Source organism: Castanea sativa, chromosome 4 (genome assembly GCF_040712315.1).
Source record: "Castanea sativa cultivar Marrone di Chiusa Pesio chromosome 4, ASM4071231v1".
NCBI classification, from domain to species: domain Eukaryota; kingdom Viridiplantae; phylum Streptophyta; class Magnoliopsida; order Fagales; family Fagaceae; genus Castanea; species Castanea sativa.
The window spans coordinates 41,216,387-41,237,976 of record NC_134016.1 but is presented as its reverse complement, the minus strand read 5'-3'; the positions used below and the strand labels follow the sequence as shown (position 1 = coordinate 41,237,976).

General features: G+C 31.7%; 1 protein-coding gene across 3 annotated transcripts; it reads left to right on the top strand.

Annotated features, from left to right (window-relative positions):
* Positions 1 to 13,250: 13,250 nt before the first annotated feature.
* On the top strand, positions 13,251 to 21,590 carry LOC142630997 (calmodulin-binding protein 60 A). Of its 3 annotated transcripts, XM_075805052.1 has the most exons (9): positions 13,277 to 13,451; positions 13,651 to 13,789; positions 15,537 to 15,630; positions 16,357 to 16,435; positions 17,856 to 17,908; positions 18,018 to 18,508; positions 19,447 to 19,607; positions 20,347 to 20,553; positions 20,638 to 21,590. In XM_075805052.1, exons 4-9 carry the CDS (start codon positions 16,373 to 16,375, stop codon positions 21,214 to 21,216), a joined length of 1,554 nt encoding a protein of 517 aa, XP_075661167.1. In that variant the 5' UTR covers positions 13,277 to 13,451; positions 13,651 to 13,789; positions 15,537 to 15,630; positions 16,357 to 16,372; the 3' UTR covers positions 21,217 to 21,590. The 3 variants fall into 3 exon arrangements, with proteins under 3 accessions (XP_075661165.1, XP_075661167.1, XP_075661166.1); XM_075805050.1 differs by lacking the exon at positions 15,537 to 15,630 and having other exon boundaries at positions 13,251 to 13,451; XM_075805051.1 differs by lacking the exon at positions 13,277 to 13,451 and having other exon boundaries at positions 13,677 to 13,789; positions 15,551 to 15,630.

Below are 21,590 nucleotides of genomic sequence, written 5' to 3'. Positions count from 1 at the left end.
TGAGAGTATTATACTTGAAGGGCATATGGAATAATTATACTTTAGGTTTAGGGTTTTATGCCCAAACTGAGGTTTTTTTTTTTTTTGAAAAGTTTTGTGTTATGGACTTTGATCCATGAAATTGAATGCTTTAGAATGAAAAAAAAAAAAGAAGAAAAAAGATCCTAATTAAAGTTTAAATCTCCAAAGTAGATCAAATTATCTCCTGATTAATGTTTTTTTTTTTTTTGAGAAAGATTAATGTGATCTAGAAAAAGTAGGTCTTTTTATATTGTAGTATTTATTACGTTAAGTAAAAACTTTTCAATTTAGTAATGTTTTGATCAAATTTGGTGGAATAACATGCAATTTGGAACATCTAATTAGGGTCTTATAACTTTAGTTGAGATAAATTATTATAGATTGAAGAGTAGTCACAAAATTGAAATCATTAAGTTTTTGGCTTAGTCCAATTTTGAGGGTTTTGATGATCTGAACACTTTAGTCTCAAAGTATGGGTTCTTATATAAAATTAAGGTACTCGAAGTGCATGTTTGAATTTTTAATTTGGTGAGGTAATCAAAGGATTATGATTAATTAAATTTTTGATTAGTAATCAAAGAGGCTTTCTCTTAAATTGAGGTTTTTATATATCTAAGCTCTATTTTTGAGAAGGTTATATATCTAAAAGCTTGATTCTCTAAACTTAATAGTAATTATCATATGGAAAGGAAGGTCCTAGTCGACTTAGGGCATGTTAAGTTATGGCTAGCTAAATTTATTTTAAGTTTAATTTAAGAATCTTAGTAGTTACTCATAGAAAAAAAAAAAAAAAAACTAAATTGGGGATCTTAGAGTTAGAGATAATTTCGGGTGCTTAGATGTGAGATTAAACATTCCTTTTGAGAAATCCTATTTTTGCAAATTCTCTTATTGCTTCATATGTGTACTTTCCTTATGTTTATACATACTTTTCAACATTACTTATATTTCACTTATAATTATTATGATAAGGCCAAATCAGAAGCGGTAAATTGTAAATTTTCCTTTGTTCGTTGATTAAAAACAATAAAAAGCGTAAGAGGTAACTAATCAGTGAAAAATTATGTTTGGACATGATTATAATAGTACCTACTCAGTAAAGAGTTGATCTTTAAATACATGAAGGTCCTATATAGGGGATGTAGGAGCTCCTTTTAGGTTGATCATCTAGTGGAAGTCTTGAGAATCAAATTCAATGTTTCAAGGATTTGAATTTCGGACGTTGATTGAAACCAAATTACATCAAGTAAACCTATAACTCTTTATTTATTTTTAAAATAGAATCTAATGATGTATTAAACCACCGACAAAACAAGTAACACCACTATTTTATGTAGTTGCTTATGTAACAATAAACCTCTCAACAATCTAACCAAGCTGTAGACATTTGGCTGGTCTTGACTGATCATATCTAGGTCCCATCAGTTGTAGTCATTTTATTGGACATCACTCGACTGGCTAGCAAATCATGGACCGCCCAACAAGTGTACTAGTGGCTAGCGCGTTTTTTTTTTTTTGATGGGATGGCAAGCGCGTTTTTGATCTTGTAAGCATATGGATATGGATAATGTGTTGAATAAGATTCTCTCCCATTGAATTTTTCAATTATCGTTAATTTTTACTTAGATAAGAATACTTAAGACATTTAAAAATCGATGAATATTACGTGTCACATGTTCATCCAAAAAAAAAAATGAACGAAGATTCTTTCCATAATGGCTATCAATCAACATAGACTTGCGGTCCTGGATTGATAGGAGAAAGGCTATAGTTCTCTTTAATTTTTACTTAGATAATAATACGTATGTCATTTAAAAAATAGGTGAATATTACCTACCGCACATTTAACAAAAAAGAAAAGAAAAAAGGAAGAGGATTCTTTCCGACATGGCTATCAGTCAGCATAGAGTTAAGGCCCTCTAGATTGACAGGAGAAAGGCCATGGGTCCGTCATTTAACGTAACTTGTGGATCAAGATCACGAGGAAGTAAGCATCAATTTTTAGCCTCACGAGCAACTTACTATTTAGTAAATTACTTTGCGATTTTTAGTACGTAGTGTACGTTTCAAGAGATTTACAAAATCTTTGACGTATATGCTTTTTTCAATTGGCATTGATCAATGAAAGTTGTTGTTTTTATTGTCAACGTGAAAAATGTTAATTGGGCAATATCACATTATTGTCCCTACAAATTTAATTTGTGTGTGACTTGACAATGGACAAAATTGGTTTTTTAAATTATTAATTATTTTTCTATTTTAACTTTTGGTAACAAGACAAATTGTACTTTGGTGTTAGCATGATATTCTTTTGGTAACAAGCTTGAAATGTTGCATGAGTTTTATTTTCGGGGAAGGTAGGATTGATGTACTAAGGAAGATTCCTGGAAGTGGGACGAGTTTGATCACTTTGATGTGTATCTTTATGATCTATGACCCAGCCATTTTATAATTCTAACATTTTGGAAAATGGCATTCTAAATTTTTTTTTCAACTAAAAAAAAAAAAATTGAAATGTTCCTTGATAATGTGAATGTGAGAGTATTTAATGAAATAGTGACATGACGATGATGGTGATGGATCTTATTTCTAATAATTCCAAGTTAGAATCGTAAGAGTCATGTTGATTGGGAGATGATTTTTATGGTTTTTCTTCTATGACAGTGCTCTTTCACTTTGCCTGTTCCGTTGTTTTTTTCGTTTTTAGTTTTTGGCCAAACTATGTCCAATTTTCTTGAAATGTCATATACAATTTTGACTTAAGTGTTGGATGTTGCCAAATCCTAGCGTAGAAATTTATGGCAAGGTAGAAAAGAAAATCCATTTCTAGCGGCTGCTTAGGAGTCACTCAAGGTTGTTAAACTCGTTTAGTACATGAATAAAATGAAGATGAGGAGAATAAATAGTGATTCAATTTTAATTCATTTTTAATAGAGAGTCTCAGTCTATGACATTTGCTCTTGATGATAACTTTTTATTATCAGACTAATTAGTTTTTGGTGTAGGTGGGGATTGAACCCCAGTTATCTTATTCAACTATTAGAGACTTTACTAATTGGGTTAACTAGAACTCACCAATTTTATCTCATTTGATGCAGCATAATTGTTGAAACTTATTGTATGCTTGGCCTAAAGGAATTAAAGAAGAAACTACTGCTTATTTTGTTTATTTAGAAATGCTAAATTTTTTGCCTATTTTACTTCAACAAATTTACAAGTTGACGTTGAAATGTGATTAGTGTCATATTAACAACATAATAAATAAGAGACAAAATTTGGCTAAAAATATAATTTTATTTAAAAAAAAATTAATATTGTTACATATTTTGAAAATTTAATCGTTTGATTACATGTTCTTTATATTACTAATATATATGTCAAATTTTGTGTCAATCGGATGTTATTTACTATATGATCTATAAACTTTTTTTTATGCATAATTTCAAATTTAAAAAACTTGCAATTTAAATAATTGATTCGTGACATATTTATTAATCTTTGATCTTTTAGAAATTTCGCAAGTATTGGAGATATAAGAAAAAAATGTAATTCAGTTGTGAATTTGTCAAATTCACATCTAATAATGTAATCCTATTGATTTTTTTTTTTTTGAAAAATGTTATATTACTCATGGCAATGAATCTCATTAGTGTCACATCAATAATCGTAATAGATGTTTTTTTTTTTATCATGTATTATAAAGATTAGTCAGTTTTTTCAGGTTTATACGGTAAAGATTAGTCAGTTTTTTCAGGTTTATACGGTAAAGATACATCAGTTTTTTTAGGTTTATACGGTAAAATTTGTCATATTAATAACATCATTTTTTTTTTAAATATCAATTTTCAAAACATAAAATCTGTAGTATATTTAAAAATCACTCTTTCAAAAAATATGTTTATAACATGTGTTAGGTCAACCTGAAGGAAATAATCTAAAGGACTAAAATTTTCTAACCAAAACAACAATAAATAAAAATATCTATAGGCAATTTTATATGAAATTCAAATAAGGAATCTGTATAATATTAATAAAGATTGACGTCTTCAACTACCGTTGAATTTACCTAAATAAGCATTAAAGTAACCTAATACTAGTCCTATAATACTATTTAAATTATTTACTTCTCATTAGTCGATCATTCTTAAATTTTCCTCGAACACACCAAAGAATCTGTGATGTTTTCTCCTATATTTTTTGCTTGAAGTTCCAAAAACAATTGGTTTTCAAATTAAGCCTCCTGTAGTAATATATTTCTCAAAAGAGTCAACTCAAAACACAATCTCTACTCTATAAAAAACAATTTAGCTTTTGTTACGTAAACTAACCTTGAAAGGAACACAACTTGAACTACATATAATAGTGAAAACACATCAGCAAATTACTTTCCGAAACTTAATTGTAAAAGTTTGATTCTGGTATAAACTTCAGCGGTCTGTTCAAGTAATTTCTCTTTCAAGTTAAATTTGGGCCACTCGCTTAAAAAGAGTGGAGGAAAAAAAAAACAAAACAAAGAGATTAAATTTGGGCCAATCGGTATTAATGTTAGAATATTTAGTGTTGGCTGAATTCTGTGTCAAAAAATTCCAGTCGTCTTTGTTGTTCCTAATTTCCTATAACCCATCAAGTCTCAAATGTGACACATATATTCATGGGTCATGTTAACGAATGCCCTTAGGGTTATTGGTTAACAATCTATTTTAGAAAAGCTTTGACATCACTATTATAGGAAATGAAAAAAAGTTGTCAATACATTAATTGCTTTATTTTCTTTTTCCATAATTTTTTTAAAAAATAGATTAGAACAAATGTCTGAAGGGCATTCATTAGCATTTTCCTATATTTATTACGAAATTTAACCCTAAAAATCATAAACAAGGCTGAAACTTTCAAAGTCTCTTTAGAGAGAAAATTAATCACGGTCGCATTCATACATTTACCCTCTTCAAATTGACATACCCGTGAGAGGAGAACCCAACCAAACACTCTTGATATCCTTGTGTGTATCGGATTAATGGTGCTGAAAACTACCAAGGCAATCTCAAACCTTCAGGTTGCTTTGAAGTATCTAAGAGATTGAATTGGTGGTTGGAGACTTGGGGTCTAGACTTGTGGAACCTGAAGCTATTGAAGAGAAGCGGTTGGTACAATATGTTACTGGCAAGAGTAGAGAGCTTGAATACAATAACATCTACATGGGACTAGAGGTTGTAAAATTTGTTTTGCATCACAACTATCTTCATGGCATATTGGTTTTCTTGGCTAGGCCCTCGAATAAATTTTCTTGTTGTGGGTTGTCTCTTTGTAAATTGTCATTTTGGTCCCTTTAGTTACGCTTTTGTCAATTTAGTCCTTAAAAGTTTATGTTTGTTGTCAACATTGATCATTCCATCCAATTACTCTGTTACCTATTGATAAAATATTTTTTAATAATAAAAAATGAATAAATTTCATTTAATTTTTTTAATGAAAAAATTCTAAAATTATTTTTCAAACAAAATAAAATCCCAAATCATTATAAATAAAAGAAAAAAGAACAAATCAAACACTCAACAACAACCAAGTCCACCTACTGTTACGACAATAAAAAATACTAATCACATATGTATGTATTATACCCCAAAACTAATTTAGTCACAATTGAGAATCATCTTCTAGATGTTCATAAAGTTCAAATGAACCCAAAATATGCATGACGGTTGTGACACATCAAATTGTGCGGATTAGATTGCTTGAGTTTGTGAATAAATGGTCTATCCATATATGAAGCTATTATGGATAGACCATTTCATAGTAAAAGTTATATATAATATTCAATAAAACAAACTTATTGAATCAAAATTTTATAACCAGCACATTATAGTTTAATTAAAATACAAATAAAAAAATTACCACTGTGCACCCTTGGTGCAGTGGTCACTCCACAAATATAAATACTTGTGGAGTGTGGGGGGCAACGATTGGGGTTCAAGTCTCTAGGAGGGAGTTTCATATACATATACACTTAGATTAAGTTAGAGTAGAATTCTATCTTGTATCAAAAAAAAAAATCAATTATAATAGTTATTAATTACTTGTGTAGATACATCAAGAGACATGTGAATCTTACTTTTGGTGTTTACTTTGAATTGTGTAGATACATCAAGAGACATGTGAATCTTACTTTCGGTATTTACTTTGAATTGTGAAGATACATCAAGAGACATGTGAATCTTACTTTTGGTATTTACTTTGAATGATAAGTTAATGAAAAATTATACAATATTTTAAGAGAGCAATAATGTTGTACTTCCTTCTTTCACATGAAGTCTTATTATGAATTTAATTTGTGAAACCTACTACCACGGGAGAGTAAAAATACAATAATATTGACATATGATATTGTAAAGGAATACTTATTCAAGAAAAGAAAAAGAAAAACCACTAAATGAACAACTTAAACTTGACTTGTTTTCAAAATTGAATTAAATGAACAAATCATAAACCTTTATACACTTCTATTAGAACAAAGTTTTCTCTAAACTAGTTTGGAAAGAAATCCTTTAAACTCCTTATATATCTTTATATTGAGGGTGAATTCTAAAAAATCTAACCATTGGATTGCATGTTCGTATTATATCATTCATGCTTGCAAAATTTCATAAAAATCAAAGATCAATTGCTATATCATCAAAAAAATGTTAAACTTTCAAATTTTTATGATCTAAAATTGTATATAAAAAATAAGTTTATTAATCAATTAGTAAATAACAATCTGATTTGAATGAAATTTGATATACATGTTAAGAAAATAAGGAACATGAAATTCATTAGATTTTCAAAATTTACACCAAAAAAGAAATATATAAGAAGTTTAAAGAATTTCTCTCTAAAGTCCAAACTAGTTTGGAAAATTTTTTTGTTCATCTGTTATATCCCAACCTAAAACAATTTAAACTTGAGTCTTTATAAAATTATTTATTTATGATGTTCAGCCTACGTTTGGATAGAGCTGAAACTGAATTTTCAGCTGCATTGTGCATTTTCCAGTGGATCCTGTGTACTGTTCACGGGATCCGCAAATACTTTATTCAGCAAAAAAAAAACTTTAAAACTGGATTCCACGATACTATTCATATATTTAAAAATTATTTTGTTACAGTATTTTCAGTTTTTAATAATAAGCGGTATTTAAATAGACCCTTGATGTGTAATGAAAAGAAATTATGTGTATTCATATCATTTTACAATAAGATCAACTCAATTAATTTTTTTTTTTTTATAAGGATCAACTCAATTATTTGATACTTTTCACACGCAAAAAGTATTTATTTTTTATAAGTCATTTGTCACTTGTTAACAAATTTGAGTCGTTTAAAATTTAAATTGATGTTACATAATCGATGAGGTGGATATATTGTCAACATATTGTGATTGAAATGAAATCATTTTTAATACGCAACGACGAGAATTAGTTCAACGTGATAAATGATCTCAAAAAAAAAAAAAAAAAAAGTTCAACGTGATAATAATCGCACAACAGAAATAATTTGTCTTAGTTGTCGTTGAATTAGTATAAGATTTTGATTCTATTGGCAATCTAAAATTTACAACACAGTCCACACCAACATGTTTTTTTTTTTTTTTTGAAACCCACACCAACATGTTTTAAACTGACATGGCTATTAGATTATTTTATTGCTTATTTATTAGGAGTATTTAATAAAAGGTCAGACAAAAAAATAAAAAGCTGAAATCTAAAAACTTTGAGGTCATACCGATGAGTTTTTAAAATCCAAATAATTTATTATTGAATGAAAGCAGAAAGAACCAAGTTTTTTTTGTTTTTGTTATATATATATATATATATATATATATATATATATATAAATTTTTAGAATCAATTTATTTATTTATTATTTTATATGGCTGTGAACTTTAATTGAAAAAAAAAAATCCTAGTACATTAATTTCATCTTATTTGTTCTACAAAAGTTCTTATTTCAAATCAACACCTTGTTCTAGTTTTACCTAATTAATTGTATCTGTAACTTGTAAGTGCTATCAAAATAATAAAAAGAAGGACCAACGATGATTATCTGCTAAAGAAGAAGGAAGAGGAGGAGGAGCAAGCTTTAATTAAAGTAGAAGCATACTTATGAAGAAATTCTGTATCCATGCCGCGGCGATCTATGTGGAAGGGCAGTTTTGTTGATGCATTCTTGTTGAGAATGAAGAAGAAGAGAGATCTTCTTTTGAACAGGAAAATTTGGTCACATAGATCTTCTATTTTGCTAGAATTCGTTAATTGCTCTGTATGAATTTACAATGGAAAAACTCATGTTCGTTGTAAGATCACTGAAGGAAAGGTTGGTCATAAATTTGCAGAGTTTGCTTCTACACAGAAACAAAGACTTTCGAGAACTAATATTGGACTGGGAAGAAAAAGGGAGAAAAAAGAAAAGTCTAAGTGCATATAGCAACGAAAAGGAAATCCGATTTTGGTAAGACTTGGTTTGAATTAGAGTTTAGATTCAAGTCGGTTTTATGCTTTTGAATTCATTGTATTAATTCCACTTTAATCAATATCAATTTTTTGAAAGGAAATAAAATGACTATTTGTACTAATTAATAATTAATTTAATTTTCAATATTTAAACTAATATGACTATTTTAGTGGCTAAACTAATATGATTTAAAAAAAAAAAACTAAATACATGATGAGAGCAAAACTTAAAGTATTATAATATTTAACATAAATAAGCAAGTAAATAGAGTTTATTTTTTATTTTTTTACGGGAACATTTATTTATTTTTGTTAAACATCAAATAAGTGCAATCCCTTTTAGAAACTGTACGGTTTATATATTTTATAGGATAAATTACAAATTACACCCTAAAGTTTAGAGTTGCTTGAATTTTATATCCCAAAGTTTCAAAACTTTGATTTTACACTCTAAAGTTTGGTTCCGTTAGCAATTCACCGTCACAATTAGTTTCTGCACTTGTGTATACTGACGTGTTTTATTTTTACCAACCCTAAATTAGGCTGTTTCAACTAAGAATAAAAACTTACCTGGCCCTATCCAAACGGCATCATTTTGGCAAAAAGCTAAAACACAAAATATCTAACCCTAAAAATACACCGTTTTAGCCTAATTATACAATCCCAAATCACTCGTAGAAAAGGGGTTTTGATAGGGAAACTAAGGGCGATAGAAAAGAGAGGTCAGGTAGAGATAATAGCAATTAAAAAAATAATAATAAAAAGACATGAGCGGTCTACTTCTCCATTATATCGTCATCACAAGAGCAAGCACAGATCTAAATCACCTCAACCGGCTGCTGATTCCAGCGATCGTGACGAGGTGTCTGGTGATATCCACCCCTTCAAATGTCTTTCGTCATATACTTGTTTTCTTATGATATTTTTCACTTCAGGAAAACCGATGTAAGAGAACTGTTTTGCTTTTCATTGTAGGATGGCAAAAGTTATTTTGCAGATGACCCTTGATTCCTGAACATTCGTTTTCATGAGTGATCACAAAACTCGTTATATTAATATTCATTAGTGTTTTAACTTGGGCAAAACTGTACTGTTTGGATAGTGCTAAGTAAACTTTTATTTTTCATTGAAACAATATAGTTTTGGGGTTGATTTGAAACAAAAATAAAACATTATGCACATTTGTTACTTAATAACAGAAACTAATTGTGAGGATGAATTGCTAACGGAATCAAGCTTCAAAGTGTAAAATCATAGTTCTAAAACTTTAGAGTGTAAAATTCAAACAACCCTACCTCTTTCTAAAATCAATTTTGTTTTATATATATATATATATATATATATATATATATATATAATTTAAGCAATGAAACTACAAAACTCTTGGCAAACTAAGGGCCTATTTGGTAAGAATATTATAATATAGTTTTTTGTTTTGCAATCCATAAAAGGGTCGGTCTCGCATGTGAATATATTGTTTGACTAATATTCTTTAAATGCAGTTTTTAGAAAATTGTATCCTATTTTTATTATTCAATACATGATTTTGAAAACAGCTGAGAATGTGTTTTCAAGGTACTACAGATTTGTCCAAACTTTTTTATCTTTTAAATTAAGGAGCTTATCTTTATCATAAAAAAAATTTCCACTCTTTAAATTTGCTTATTGTAAGTGCACAATTGCACCTGGACCCAAAGACAATCACGGGCTCAGGCCCAATGAGCTTTAAACAATGAAATTTGTAGAGTGTGGGCTTGAAACCTAGGTTAGAAGTACTGGGAGCTTGATAACAGGCTTTTATAAGCAAATACAAGTAAATAACGAACGATAATGACAAATGGATCTCCTCGGACTCGAGCCGAGGACTACTTCTTTATTATTTCTCTTTCTTCCTTCAAGATTACAAGTTCTTAATTTCTTTCTTAGTTTTCCGATCCCCCTTTTCTTTGGCCTTTATCCCCCTTTTATACTTCCTTCCCTGATACTTTTTGAACAGTGACTAGAAGTTTCCACCTCACTGTTCAGGGGTCACCTCCCCATTAATGCGTCCAGGGAGGTAGGTGCAGAGCCTTTAATGCGGAGGTGGCAGCCTTTATTCTTGATATTTTCTTTAATACTGGTGCATCTAGAAGATTCAGGATGTCCCCTTTTAACCACTGGTCTTTCCAGAGTTGTGCTTTGACCTTCATAATGAAACTTTGAATTCTCTAGGGCTTTTCCGAGGAGAAACTCGTCCTCGGCTGTATCCTCTGACCCTCGGCGTATGGGCCGACTCATAGAGTTTAATCCTGGAGCAGATCGGCCCTCCATGTTACAGCCCAAAGGCCCATATGCCCATTTGGGCCCTTTTACTCCCCACACTTATCATTATGAAGAAGAAAAAAGAAGGTATATGAGCTTTATCCCCTTATCATTAAAAAAAAAAAAAAAGAGTAATCTACCGATTTTACAAATTACTTTTTGTTTTTTTTTTTAAACCTCAAAAAGAGAAATGGTATCCCAAACATTTTTTTATAGTATTTTGAAAATTATTTTTAAAAGTGAGAGCTAAATACATAGAATGCAAAAATTATTATCTGAAAACTAGTTTTAATTTCAAATTTTGAAAATTGTTTTCATACTATTTCGAAAACAAAGACAAAAATCTTCCGACCAAACAAACCCTAAGTTGTCATCTATTTTATTTTGGAACCACAAATCATATTTTTGTTTTTTTAAATAATATTTGAATACATTTAAATTTTCAAATAGTCATTATTTACTTGACCAAATAATATTAGTTTAAAATGTGAAATTGCAAAAAAAAAAAAAAACCCTCAAAACTTTCTAATATGCATTTAACATACCCAAAATATAGAAATTCATTAAGTTCATCTATATTTATTTATATATATATAAATTATTTATAATTAAATATATATTAGTTAATATTATTGTAATATCTATTAAATGTTATTCACATTAACGAGAAAGTAGGCGAAATCGCACTATGTTTTCTTTCTAAACCACAAAGTAGTTTTAAATGTAACACTTAACTTTGTAATATGTATACTATACTTCAAACATCCATTAAAATTAATGTAGTTGTTCATGTGATGACACAAGTCTGTATTTAGAGTTGCATTTATATATAAAAAATATTATAAAAGGGGTTTAGTTTGACCTAATTATTGATTAATACATTAAATATAAAATAGAGGCGAAGACAAAACCACTACTAAGCTGGGGAGCCCCTTGGAATTAAATTTTTTTTTAAATAATCAATATTTCTTTTATGAAAAATAAAATTTATTTACCACGGTCCCCTTCCAAATTTGAAAACCAGCCCTAAATTTGAAAGTTGGTCTAGAAAAACACAAAAATTAAATTAAGGACCACATTTTGTGATTGGTGGCCCCCTTAAAAAAAAATCCAATATTGCTAATAAAACTAAAACAAATCCCTTAAAAAAAGAAGATGATTTATGTATTTTGACTATTTGTTTACGTTCCATAATTAAAGTTGAGAAATTTTGGATTTAAGTGCCGCCGTGTTGTCTAGATCCACTTAAAAGAGTTGTTAAGGTGTCTATTTTTTCTTTTTTCACCATTAACAAGATGACTTTGTAGTTTTATATTATTATTGATTAAGTATTTTCTATGTTGCACTAAATTCTCAATTCAATAAAAAAAAAAAAATTTTGATAGGTAAAAAAGGAGGTATTCGGTGTGAATTCATCAACTTCACGCCACATAACGATAATAGGTAAGACCACATGTACCACTGTAGCCTTGATGAGCTTTAATTCAACAACTGAATTATCATGTACCCACCCGCGCACCCTTGTTTGAGAGTGATTAAATGTCAATGGGGGAATCTTCTAATAAGAAAGTTGCTTCTCGAAAGAGCTTTTTTGTTTAGTGAGGTTATAACGAAGGAACAAAGTTTCTCTTCATATATCTTTATATTGAGCGTGAATTTTAAAAATTTAACCATTAAATTATATGTTCTTATTATATTCTTAATGATTACAAATTTTAAAGAAGATCAAAGATCAAATAGTATGTCATCAAATAAATATTATAATTTTAAGTTTTATGATATAAAGTTGTATATAAAAAATAAGTTAATCGATCAAATAGTAAATAATATTTAATTTGAACCAAATTTAAAACGTATGTTAAGAACCTAAGGAATATGAAATTCAATAGTTAAATTTTTAAAATTTACACCCAAAAAAGAAATATATAAGAAGTTTGAAGAGTTTTTCTCTAAATTTCAAACTAGTTTGGAGAAAAACTTTATTCACAATAGAGGGACTTATTCATGTTTTGGCTCCCCAAGGTAAAATATTGTCCTATCCTTGGACAAAATTTGGTGTTACACTACAAAGAGTCAAGACCTCGTAAGGAGGTTTGGTCATTGTTGTTTTAGGCAAGTTAGGTGTATATAATCCCCTCAAAAATTTAACACAAACGGAGTTACTAAAAACTCTATGAAAGTACTAACTTCCCAGTACAAACCTTACCTAACGGGAATCCAATGTTAAACTTACCTTAGACTCTTCAAATGACTATACAATGTTTTTTATTTATTTATTTATATTATTATTTTTTTTTTATGACTAAGCATTTAGTCATGTTTACACGGCAAAGAGAAAGATAGAGATAACTACGTTCGTACTCAACGAACTCCGCGTTTTTTGAAAGTGGACCCCATAACGCGCTTTCTATGGACCCCACAAAAACACATCATCGTCTCTTCTCTGAGGGAGAGAGAGCGAGAGTTTTTATCTCTCTTCTTCTGTTCTGCCTGCAATACCAAAAAGCTTCACACTATTTGCGTTGTTTTGTGGGTTTTTGAACAAAGTGGCAAAAAAGAAAGATGCAAGTAGAGAACCTCAGAGCCGAGAAGCATCGCAGACAGAGCCAAATTTCAGACAATTGGATAGAAAGATGACAGAAAAGTACTATAAAGATTTTGGACTTTACTTCTTTATTGTCATTTATTATTCTTGTGTTTTCTGACTTATATCTCTATCTCTCTATCTCTATATATATTGCTATTTTTCATTGTTCTAATATTTATTATTGCGCCGCATGTTTGGATATTGTTGTTGTTAGTTATAGTTGTTGTTCATGTTTGGTTCCAATAATATCACACAGCAAATAGTAGTAGTGTTGTGTTGTTGGGGTGTTGCTGGAATTCGATGATGTCGCAGAAGAGACAGCAGGAGGATGCGAAGGTTCGTTCGGAAGGGACTAGTCCTGAGGATAAGCGTAGGAGGATGCCTACTTTCAGGAAGTATGACTGACTCACTGACTGACTTTTTGAACCATTTAATTTATTTTGTTTATTATTTATGTTTGTTGTTGCAAATGTTATGTTTTAGTGGGGGATTTTGTTGATGCTAAGTGAATTATTGAGTTGAGAAAGTAAGTGGGTACTGCTTGTTTGGTGGAAATTGTTGATAAATGTTATGTATTGTTGTGGGATATTTTGAGCAAACTGAACTGGGTTTTGGTTATTTAGTGAAATTGTTTGTTGAATGTTATGTATTATTGTGGACTATATTGAGCTAACTGAACTGGGTTTTGGTTGTTTAGTGAAAATTGTTGGTGATTGTGCTTTGCCCATGTGAAATTTGGTTGAAATGTGTTTACTTTTTTGAGTAGATTAATAGCTGAATTGTGTTTACTTTTTTGAGTGGAACCTCAAATGTGTGTGGTCCTTGTGGCTTGACATTGTGCACAATTGATGTCAATGGTCTATGGACCAAATGAAATCTCCATCTCTCTAAAACAAAGGCTGGCAATGAGGTCGTGGTTCCAATCCTCTATCGGTATGCAAGTTAGTGAATTGATGTTGTTTTTTATATTCTAGAGAGGGAAATGGGTGTTGTAAACTCTAGGAAAAGAGATATTAGACAATGGTGTCTGATTGAAGAATAGCCTTTTTTGGGTATGCTCATTGCAAATTGTTGATGTTAACCAGCCCCTTGATTGATGCTGTATTAAGGGTTCATTGATTCTAGGCTATAAATATTCTTTTCGTCCCTAAAATTTAAAAAGTTTCTCATCCCTAAATTATTGAAACGTTATACTTTGTCCTTGAACTTTAAAAAGATATTTTCTGGGTCTTTGAAGTTTGAACTATTGAAAAATGCCTCCCCCCCTCCCCTCCCCTCCTTAAAGCAATAGCTTCATGTCACTTGTTTACCTCATGTGCGTCCCTTAAAAAAAAAGAAAAAGAAATTGCAATCGTCCATGTCAGACATGACGAATGCTTTAATGCTAAAAATAGTGCCACCTACTTAGTAGCTAGACACGTAAGATAAAAGTTAATAGGGATTGATGGAAGAACAACCGTCACATTTCAATAGTTTAGGGACGAAAAACGAATATTTAAAAAATTTAAAGATATAAACAATATTTTTGCCTTGATACTGTTACATATATTTAGGCTTAAGTTTAGGCATATTTTTGTTTACATTGAAGGCATATTCCTTAGATAAATCACTGTATGTAGCCAAGAGTCTTGTAGCCCAACTAGCACCTTCTCATGATTTCAATGGAAACGTTCGGAATTCAAATCTCCTCTCCTCTAGTTGTAACTACCGAATTATCAACAAAAAAGAAAAAAAGATCAATGTATTGTGTATTTATACCCAATGAAAGATCAATGAAATACACACAAAATTCACATTTTTACATGGTATCAAAGCATGCAGTCTTAAGTTCAAACTATGTCGCCATTCCTCTTAATTTAAAAGTTAAAATCCCCATGTGTTGGGCTCAACTTATTAAGGAGTATGTACCCACACAAGAGGGAAAGTGTTAGAATAATGGTTAAATGATTAAATTCATTATTGCCTAACAAATTTAAGCTTTTGGTTTTAGGGGGAATTTATCATGTTATTTGAGCTTAGCTTCCAACTTGGTCTTGCATGCTTGCACTAAGCACAATAATTTTGATTATCACTTCATTCCTGAGTTTGTCCTATCAGTTAGCCATTGTATATAGTTTGTTCCTTTCACTAATCAGACTGCAGATCTCTTTACTAAGGGGCTTCACAAGCAATCGATATGAACTTCGGACTACAAACTTGTCCTCCCTAGACAGTTGAGTTTGCAGGGGAGCGTTAGGTAGCCCCTTGATTGATGCTATATTTGATGCGATTACATATATTAAGGCTCAAGTTTAGGCATAGTTTCATTCACATTGAATGTGTATTCCTGTGTTGATCATCTTCTAGGCTACTTTGTGTTTATTGTTGGGTGCATGAAGCTGTCTATATCTTAATAAGCACTGATAAAAAAAAAGTATATTTCTCATTGCTATTACTCAAATAAACATGAAACATATGCTTGTGTATTCATTCATAGGTCAAGTTGGATATGTAATTATTGGAGTAATTGTTGGAGACTCAAATGGTGGATATGCAAGCATGATAACTTATATGCTGTTCTATATCTCCATGAATCTATTCCTTATATGGTTATACCCTATCAAAGATCAATGCAATACCCACAGAAGTAACATTCTTAGAGTTGAGGACTGTGCTTTTCCTTGTAAACGTGAGTGCTTTTGGCTCAGCGTCATGAAAAAATGATTTTAGAATTGTTGTTTATAGGTAGACAATGGGTTCTTGGACAATTTTTTGATGAGCAGTAGCAGAGAAATGAGGGAGAAGTTTATGCATACTATGGATGAATATGTGGGTGTACTTTTGATATAAAGAAACTTTGCTTGTAACATTGTGAAGTTAGTGATGTATATTGGACCATGTTGGATGACATAAACCCCCCCCCCCCCCCCCCCCTAGTGACAAAAAAATATTGATTTCTAACGATTTTGTTAATTATGTGTAGTGTGGTGTCAGAGGTTATGAAAATGCAATCAGTCCATCATTTGCTGGAGCCAATTTTAGAGCCCTTGATTCGTAGAGTGGTAAGTTTATATTATTGGATAAACTTACTTGTGATAATCAGTTTGACATTTATATGTTAGACTTAAAGATTATCTATTATAAATTATTATTTGTTCTGTCTATGGCTAATCCGTTGAAATATAATACTCACATATTAGTGATTTTTTTTTTTTTTTTTTGGGTAGTATTTATGAACTTGATAAACACATCAATAATGTAATATTGATATATGTCATCAATATAGACTGTTTTTAAGAATTGGAGATGTCAGATATTACCATGGCCTAGCAAGCTGCAGATAACGTTCATACCAGCCCACTCTATTATGCAACGTACTATGGCCTGACACCTGGTATCCTTCCACTGCATAATGGTTGCTCATTGGTACATGTTCTCCTAGTCAAAGTTGACACTTTCTGGTGATCGACTTACGATATATTGTAGGACATCATAAGTGTGTAACTCACACTTAATTTGCTAGAAGCTCTAGGACCAGTGAGTGCTTAAATTTTTGGGATTCTAACGTACTACCATGGCCTTGCAAGCTGCAGATAACAAGCATCCAGTCCACTCTATTGTGGCATATGCTATGGCCTGACACCTAGTATCCTTCCACTGCATGATGGCTATGCCTTCCTTCTTGAGTAACGATTTTAACCATATCACGGTTGCACAATGGTTCACGTGCTCCTTGTCAAAGTTGCCACTTTCTAGTGATGGGCTTAATAGTATATCATAAAACACCATATATGTGTATAACTCAAACTTACTTTGCTAGAGGCTCTAGGACCAATGTATTGCATAAATAATTGGGATTCTAACATATATCTAGATTCTCTGTTAAGAGTAGGCATGAACTTCATGCACTAACAAATTTAAAAGTTGATTTTCCCCCTAAAGACATGTGAAGCTTATGATAATACTATTAACCGATTAATCCAAATGCACCTAACTTGAAACTTCGTTAACTACTTAGGATATCTGAACATGTCAGAGTAAAGTGCGCAGAGAGTCTATTTGCCTCAGTGATTGGACTTCTAAATTCTAACGAGTCAATTCCTGGAGTTCATTTTTGCGAAAGGTTGGGGATATTTTTAGCATGGGAATGTTATTTACTGACTCAACTGATAGTGTCCCTAAGGAAATATGGGGTTGTATGTATTAAAGAGATTGTAACTAACTGCTGCAGAATTGTGCTTATATTCTCTTTATACCTGTAGTGGTTTTGAAATAGTTGCAATTTGCCAATGGTTTATCCTTCCTAAGTTATGGGCTATAGATGTGACTGGAAATTAGTCTCTGTGAATTAAAACACTAATTTGTCACTTTTAGCAGCTGTTAGTTCCATCTTGCAGTTGTTTTAATTCTGTAAATATATGTCACAGGTCTAATTGATTGTTGTATAATTGCTTGATATGCATTAATGTTATATATTTACAGGTCAAAGAGGAAGTTGAATTGGCCTTAAAAAAGCATTTGAACAGCATGAAACAGTAAGAAATGATACTGTGGTCATTAAGATTATTTTTAATAAGGTTATTATATTAACTGTCCTGTGGAATAAGATTACATAGATGATGCATCTTGTGCATTTCTGTTCAGGAATTGTGGGAAAGAGGTACATACTTCTGTGTCAAGAATCCTACAGCTAAAGTTTGTAAGCAACCTTTCTCTTCCAGTATTTACTGGAGCTCGAATTGAAGGAGAAGATTGTTCAAACATACAAGTAGCTTTGATTGATGCTAATACAGGGCAAACTGTAATATCTGGGCCAGAGTCCTTGGCCAAGGTGGAAATTGTTGTTCTTGAGGGTGATTTTGATGGTGATGAGAATGACAATTGGACAGTCGAAGAGTTTAAAAACAACATTGTGAGAGAGAGGGAAGGAAAGAAGCCCCTACTTACAGGAGATGCATTTGTAAATCTTAAAGAGGGCACTGGTTTTGTGAGTGAGATTTCCTTTACAGATAATTCTAGCTGGACAAGAAGCCGTAGGTTCAGGCTAGGGGCAAGACTTGTGGATAAAATTGATGGAACTAGCATAAGAGAAGCAAAGACAGAATCCTTTATTGTCAGGGATCATCGTGGAGAATGTGAGCACTTACTTTTAATATCCTTTGATTTGATTTTTTAAGATTGAAGTTTAAAATTCTAATGCTTGTTTCTTTAGTGTTTGGTTTTATATATGATTATCATGATTACAACAAAAACAGCAACAACAAAGCTTTAGCCCCAAAAATGTGTTTCTTTTCATTCTATCGACTTGAATCAAATCACATTTCTTCATTGATGCATGAATGGATCCTTTGCACATGGCCATACTATGTCAAGTGACTCTCCCACATTTTTTCATCAATAGGAGTCATCCCTATATTTAAAAAATGTCTTCATTCCATATCCTATCTTTCCTTGTATTTTCAGTCATCCATCTTAGTAAATTTCATTTCAGCTCATTTTATGAAATATATTTCTTAATAGCCCAACATTTAGTACTAAAAAGCATAGCTAGTCTTATAGCAGTATTGTAAAACTTTCCCTTTAATGTATTTTATGATCATAGAATATTCTTGATGCATTTTTCCTCTTCACACACCCTAATCTCATCCTATACTTCATATCCTCTTCAATATTTCTATCCTTGTGAATTATTGATTGAAGATATCAAAAAAAAAAAAAAAAAAAACTCAGTGGTATCTCTTGACCATCAAGTTTTACAAACCTTTCATCTTTGTTTTTCCATCTTACTTTTGTGCACTCCTTGTTACTGCTATGGAGTACTTGTATCAAATAGCTACCCAATATTGTTATGGATATAGTCTATTTGGCTTGTTCAACACTTCTATGTAATGTGTTCTTATTATGTGAACAACTTGTTATCTTGTCTGTCATGACTTTCTGCATAGCTTGAAGCCTATACATTTGGACTGAGTTGACAAAAGTACCTGCCAGGCTACATATGTTAGGTTTCTAAAGTAACTAATGGGAAATAAATCAAATGAAACACCATTCTAATTACTGATTCTTTTTGCAGTGTACAAGAAGCATCACCCTCCTTCTTTGCATGATGAAGTTTGGAGATTAGAAAAGATTGGCAAAGACGGAGCTTTCCATAAGCGTTTGAGTCGGGAAAGCATCAATACTGTGAAGGATTTTTTGACCCTACTCTTCATAGACCCTGCAAGGCTCCGAAATGTAAATAAAACCTGCACTTACCTCAATTACTTTTACTTTTTAGTACTCCTTACTAATTTTTCTCTAGAATTCTGAATTTGAAGTACTACTCTGTAAAGAGTGATGTATTGTTGTATTCATACACTTGTCAGCATTTGTTAAAAATCTGAAAATGAGAAGAGTCTAGTGATTTAACAGCCGTTATGTTTAGATTAATCAGGATGTCTGCTCATTATTGAGGACAATACCCTTGGGTGTTCTTCTCTTTGGATAGAAGCATTCACAAGGGAAAATTTTGCTGGTGCACCTGTGGGATACAGACATTTTGATGTTAGATTGTGTTCTTGAATCAGGCACGGCACGTCTCTGTTAAACATGTATTGACATGGCTCTAGTTAGATCTTCAGGTTCCTTTGAGATTGTGGTATGGTGGTTAGCTAAAGAAATATCTCAATTCAACTTCTGTTGAGACTGATAAATCCCTCTTGACCATGTCAGACACCAGAATCTGTTTGTCTATTTCCTTAGTATTGTAGTCCAGAGCTAGGGTTATGCTCTGTTTCTTATAATTTAGGGTCCAAATCAGTGTTCTGAGCACAATCTGCACATACTACTAAAATTTATGTCCCATATATGCCCATACATTGAACTACTATGTGATCTTCTGTGAACAAAATGAAGTGTTCAAAGTCTAGAAAAATATGGTTTAATTCAGCTCTCTTTGAATGGAGTAATAACAGTAATTGGTTTGGATGTGCAGATACTCGGCACAGGTATGTCAGCTAAGATGTGGGAAGTCACTGTGGAGCATGCTCGGACATGTGTATTTGAGAAGAGGATGTTCTTGTATAGCCCTCCAAGTTCTCAACAAAAAACTGGTGTGGTCTTTAATGTCGTGGGACAAGTGATGGGACTACTTTTGGAATGCCAGTATGTTCCTATTGATAAGCTGTCTGAAGCTGAGAAGGCACTACTCTTATCACCTCAAATCTGCTTTTTTTTTTTTTTTTTTTTTCATGTCTGACTTCTTATGATCATCCTTTTCCATTAGGCTGATGCCCACAACTTGGTGATTTCTGCATTCGAACACTGGGGGGAAGTCGTTCCTTTTGATGATGAAGCCTCTATTGTGGGCAGCTCTTCACACTTAACCAACGTTCTTTACACTTCAAGCTCGCCTAGGACGGAGAGTTCTAATGGGTGCAAGTTTTTGGCTTCTCACAAGATTGCTGGTTTTGATTATGCACAGCAAAGTGCCTCTTCTCCAGATATCATTTCATCCATCTATTCTGTTGGGGGCAGTAGTGGTTTGGAAGATTTTGCCCTGCACGGTATTGACAATATGGGTCTCAGATATGAACAGGCTTTGAGTTTCCCAGAGTCCATGAACCATTCATTTGATGATGATCATCTGAACTTTTTTGATACTGATCTTCTAACTCAGAGTGTCAATTTAGAATCGCAATCAGATCTTCAGAATGTTGTTGACAATTTCATTTCTGCACGTGCTGCCATTGGGAAAGCTCAGGCAAGATGGACAAAGCTATTCAGTGTGCTAAAATGGTTTTCAATACGTGTGGCTGTAAGAAAACGAGATCGAGAAATTCCAAGATACAAGAGTTTGTTATGAAAAAAAAAAGGTGAAGAGAAAACAAATGGTTTGATAACATTTGCAAATATAGTGTTAGTGAGTGCTGCCGCTAAGATTTTGCGTGCTGTTTTGGTGAGACAAGTTGGCGGTCTTGGTAGATGTAAATACAACGGTAGTTAAGTACCTCACCTTATGGTGAAAGATCATAGAACTATCGTCCTGCTTTCATCAAGTTGTAAATATGTAGATGTTTTTTTGACAGTATCAGGGCATGTTTCTGCCTTTCTGGTATTGGTTTTTGCTCAAATATGTAAAGCAGTAATACCAGGGTGCATAACATCCTGTAGCTTTCATGTTGGGTTATAGGTCTGTATGAGATTGTTTGTTCAATAAAAGTTATTTTTATGTCTTAA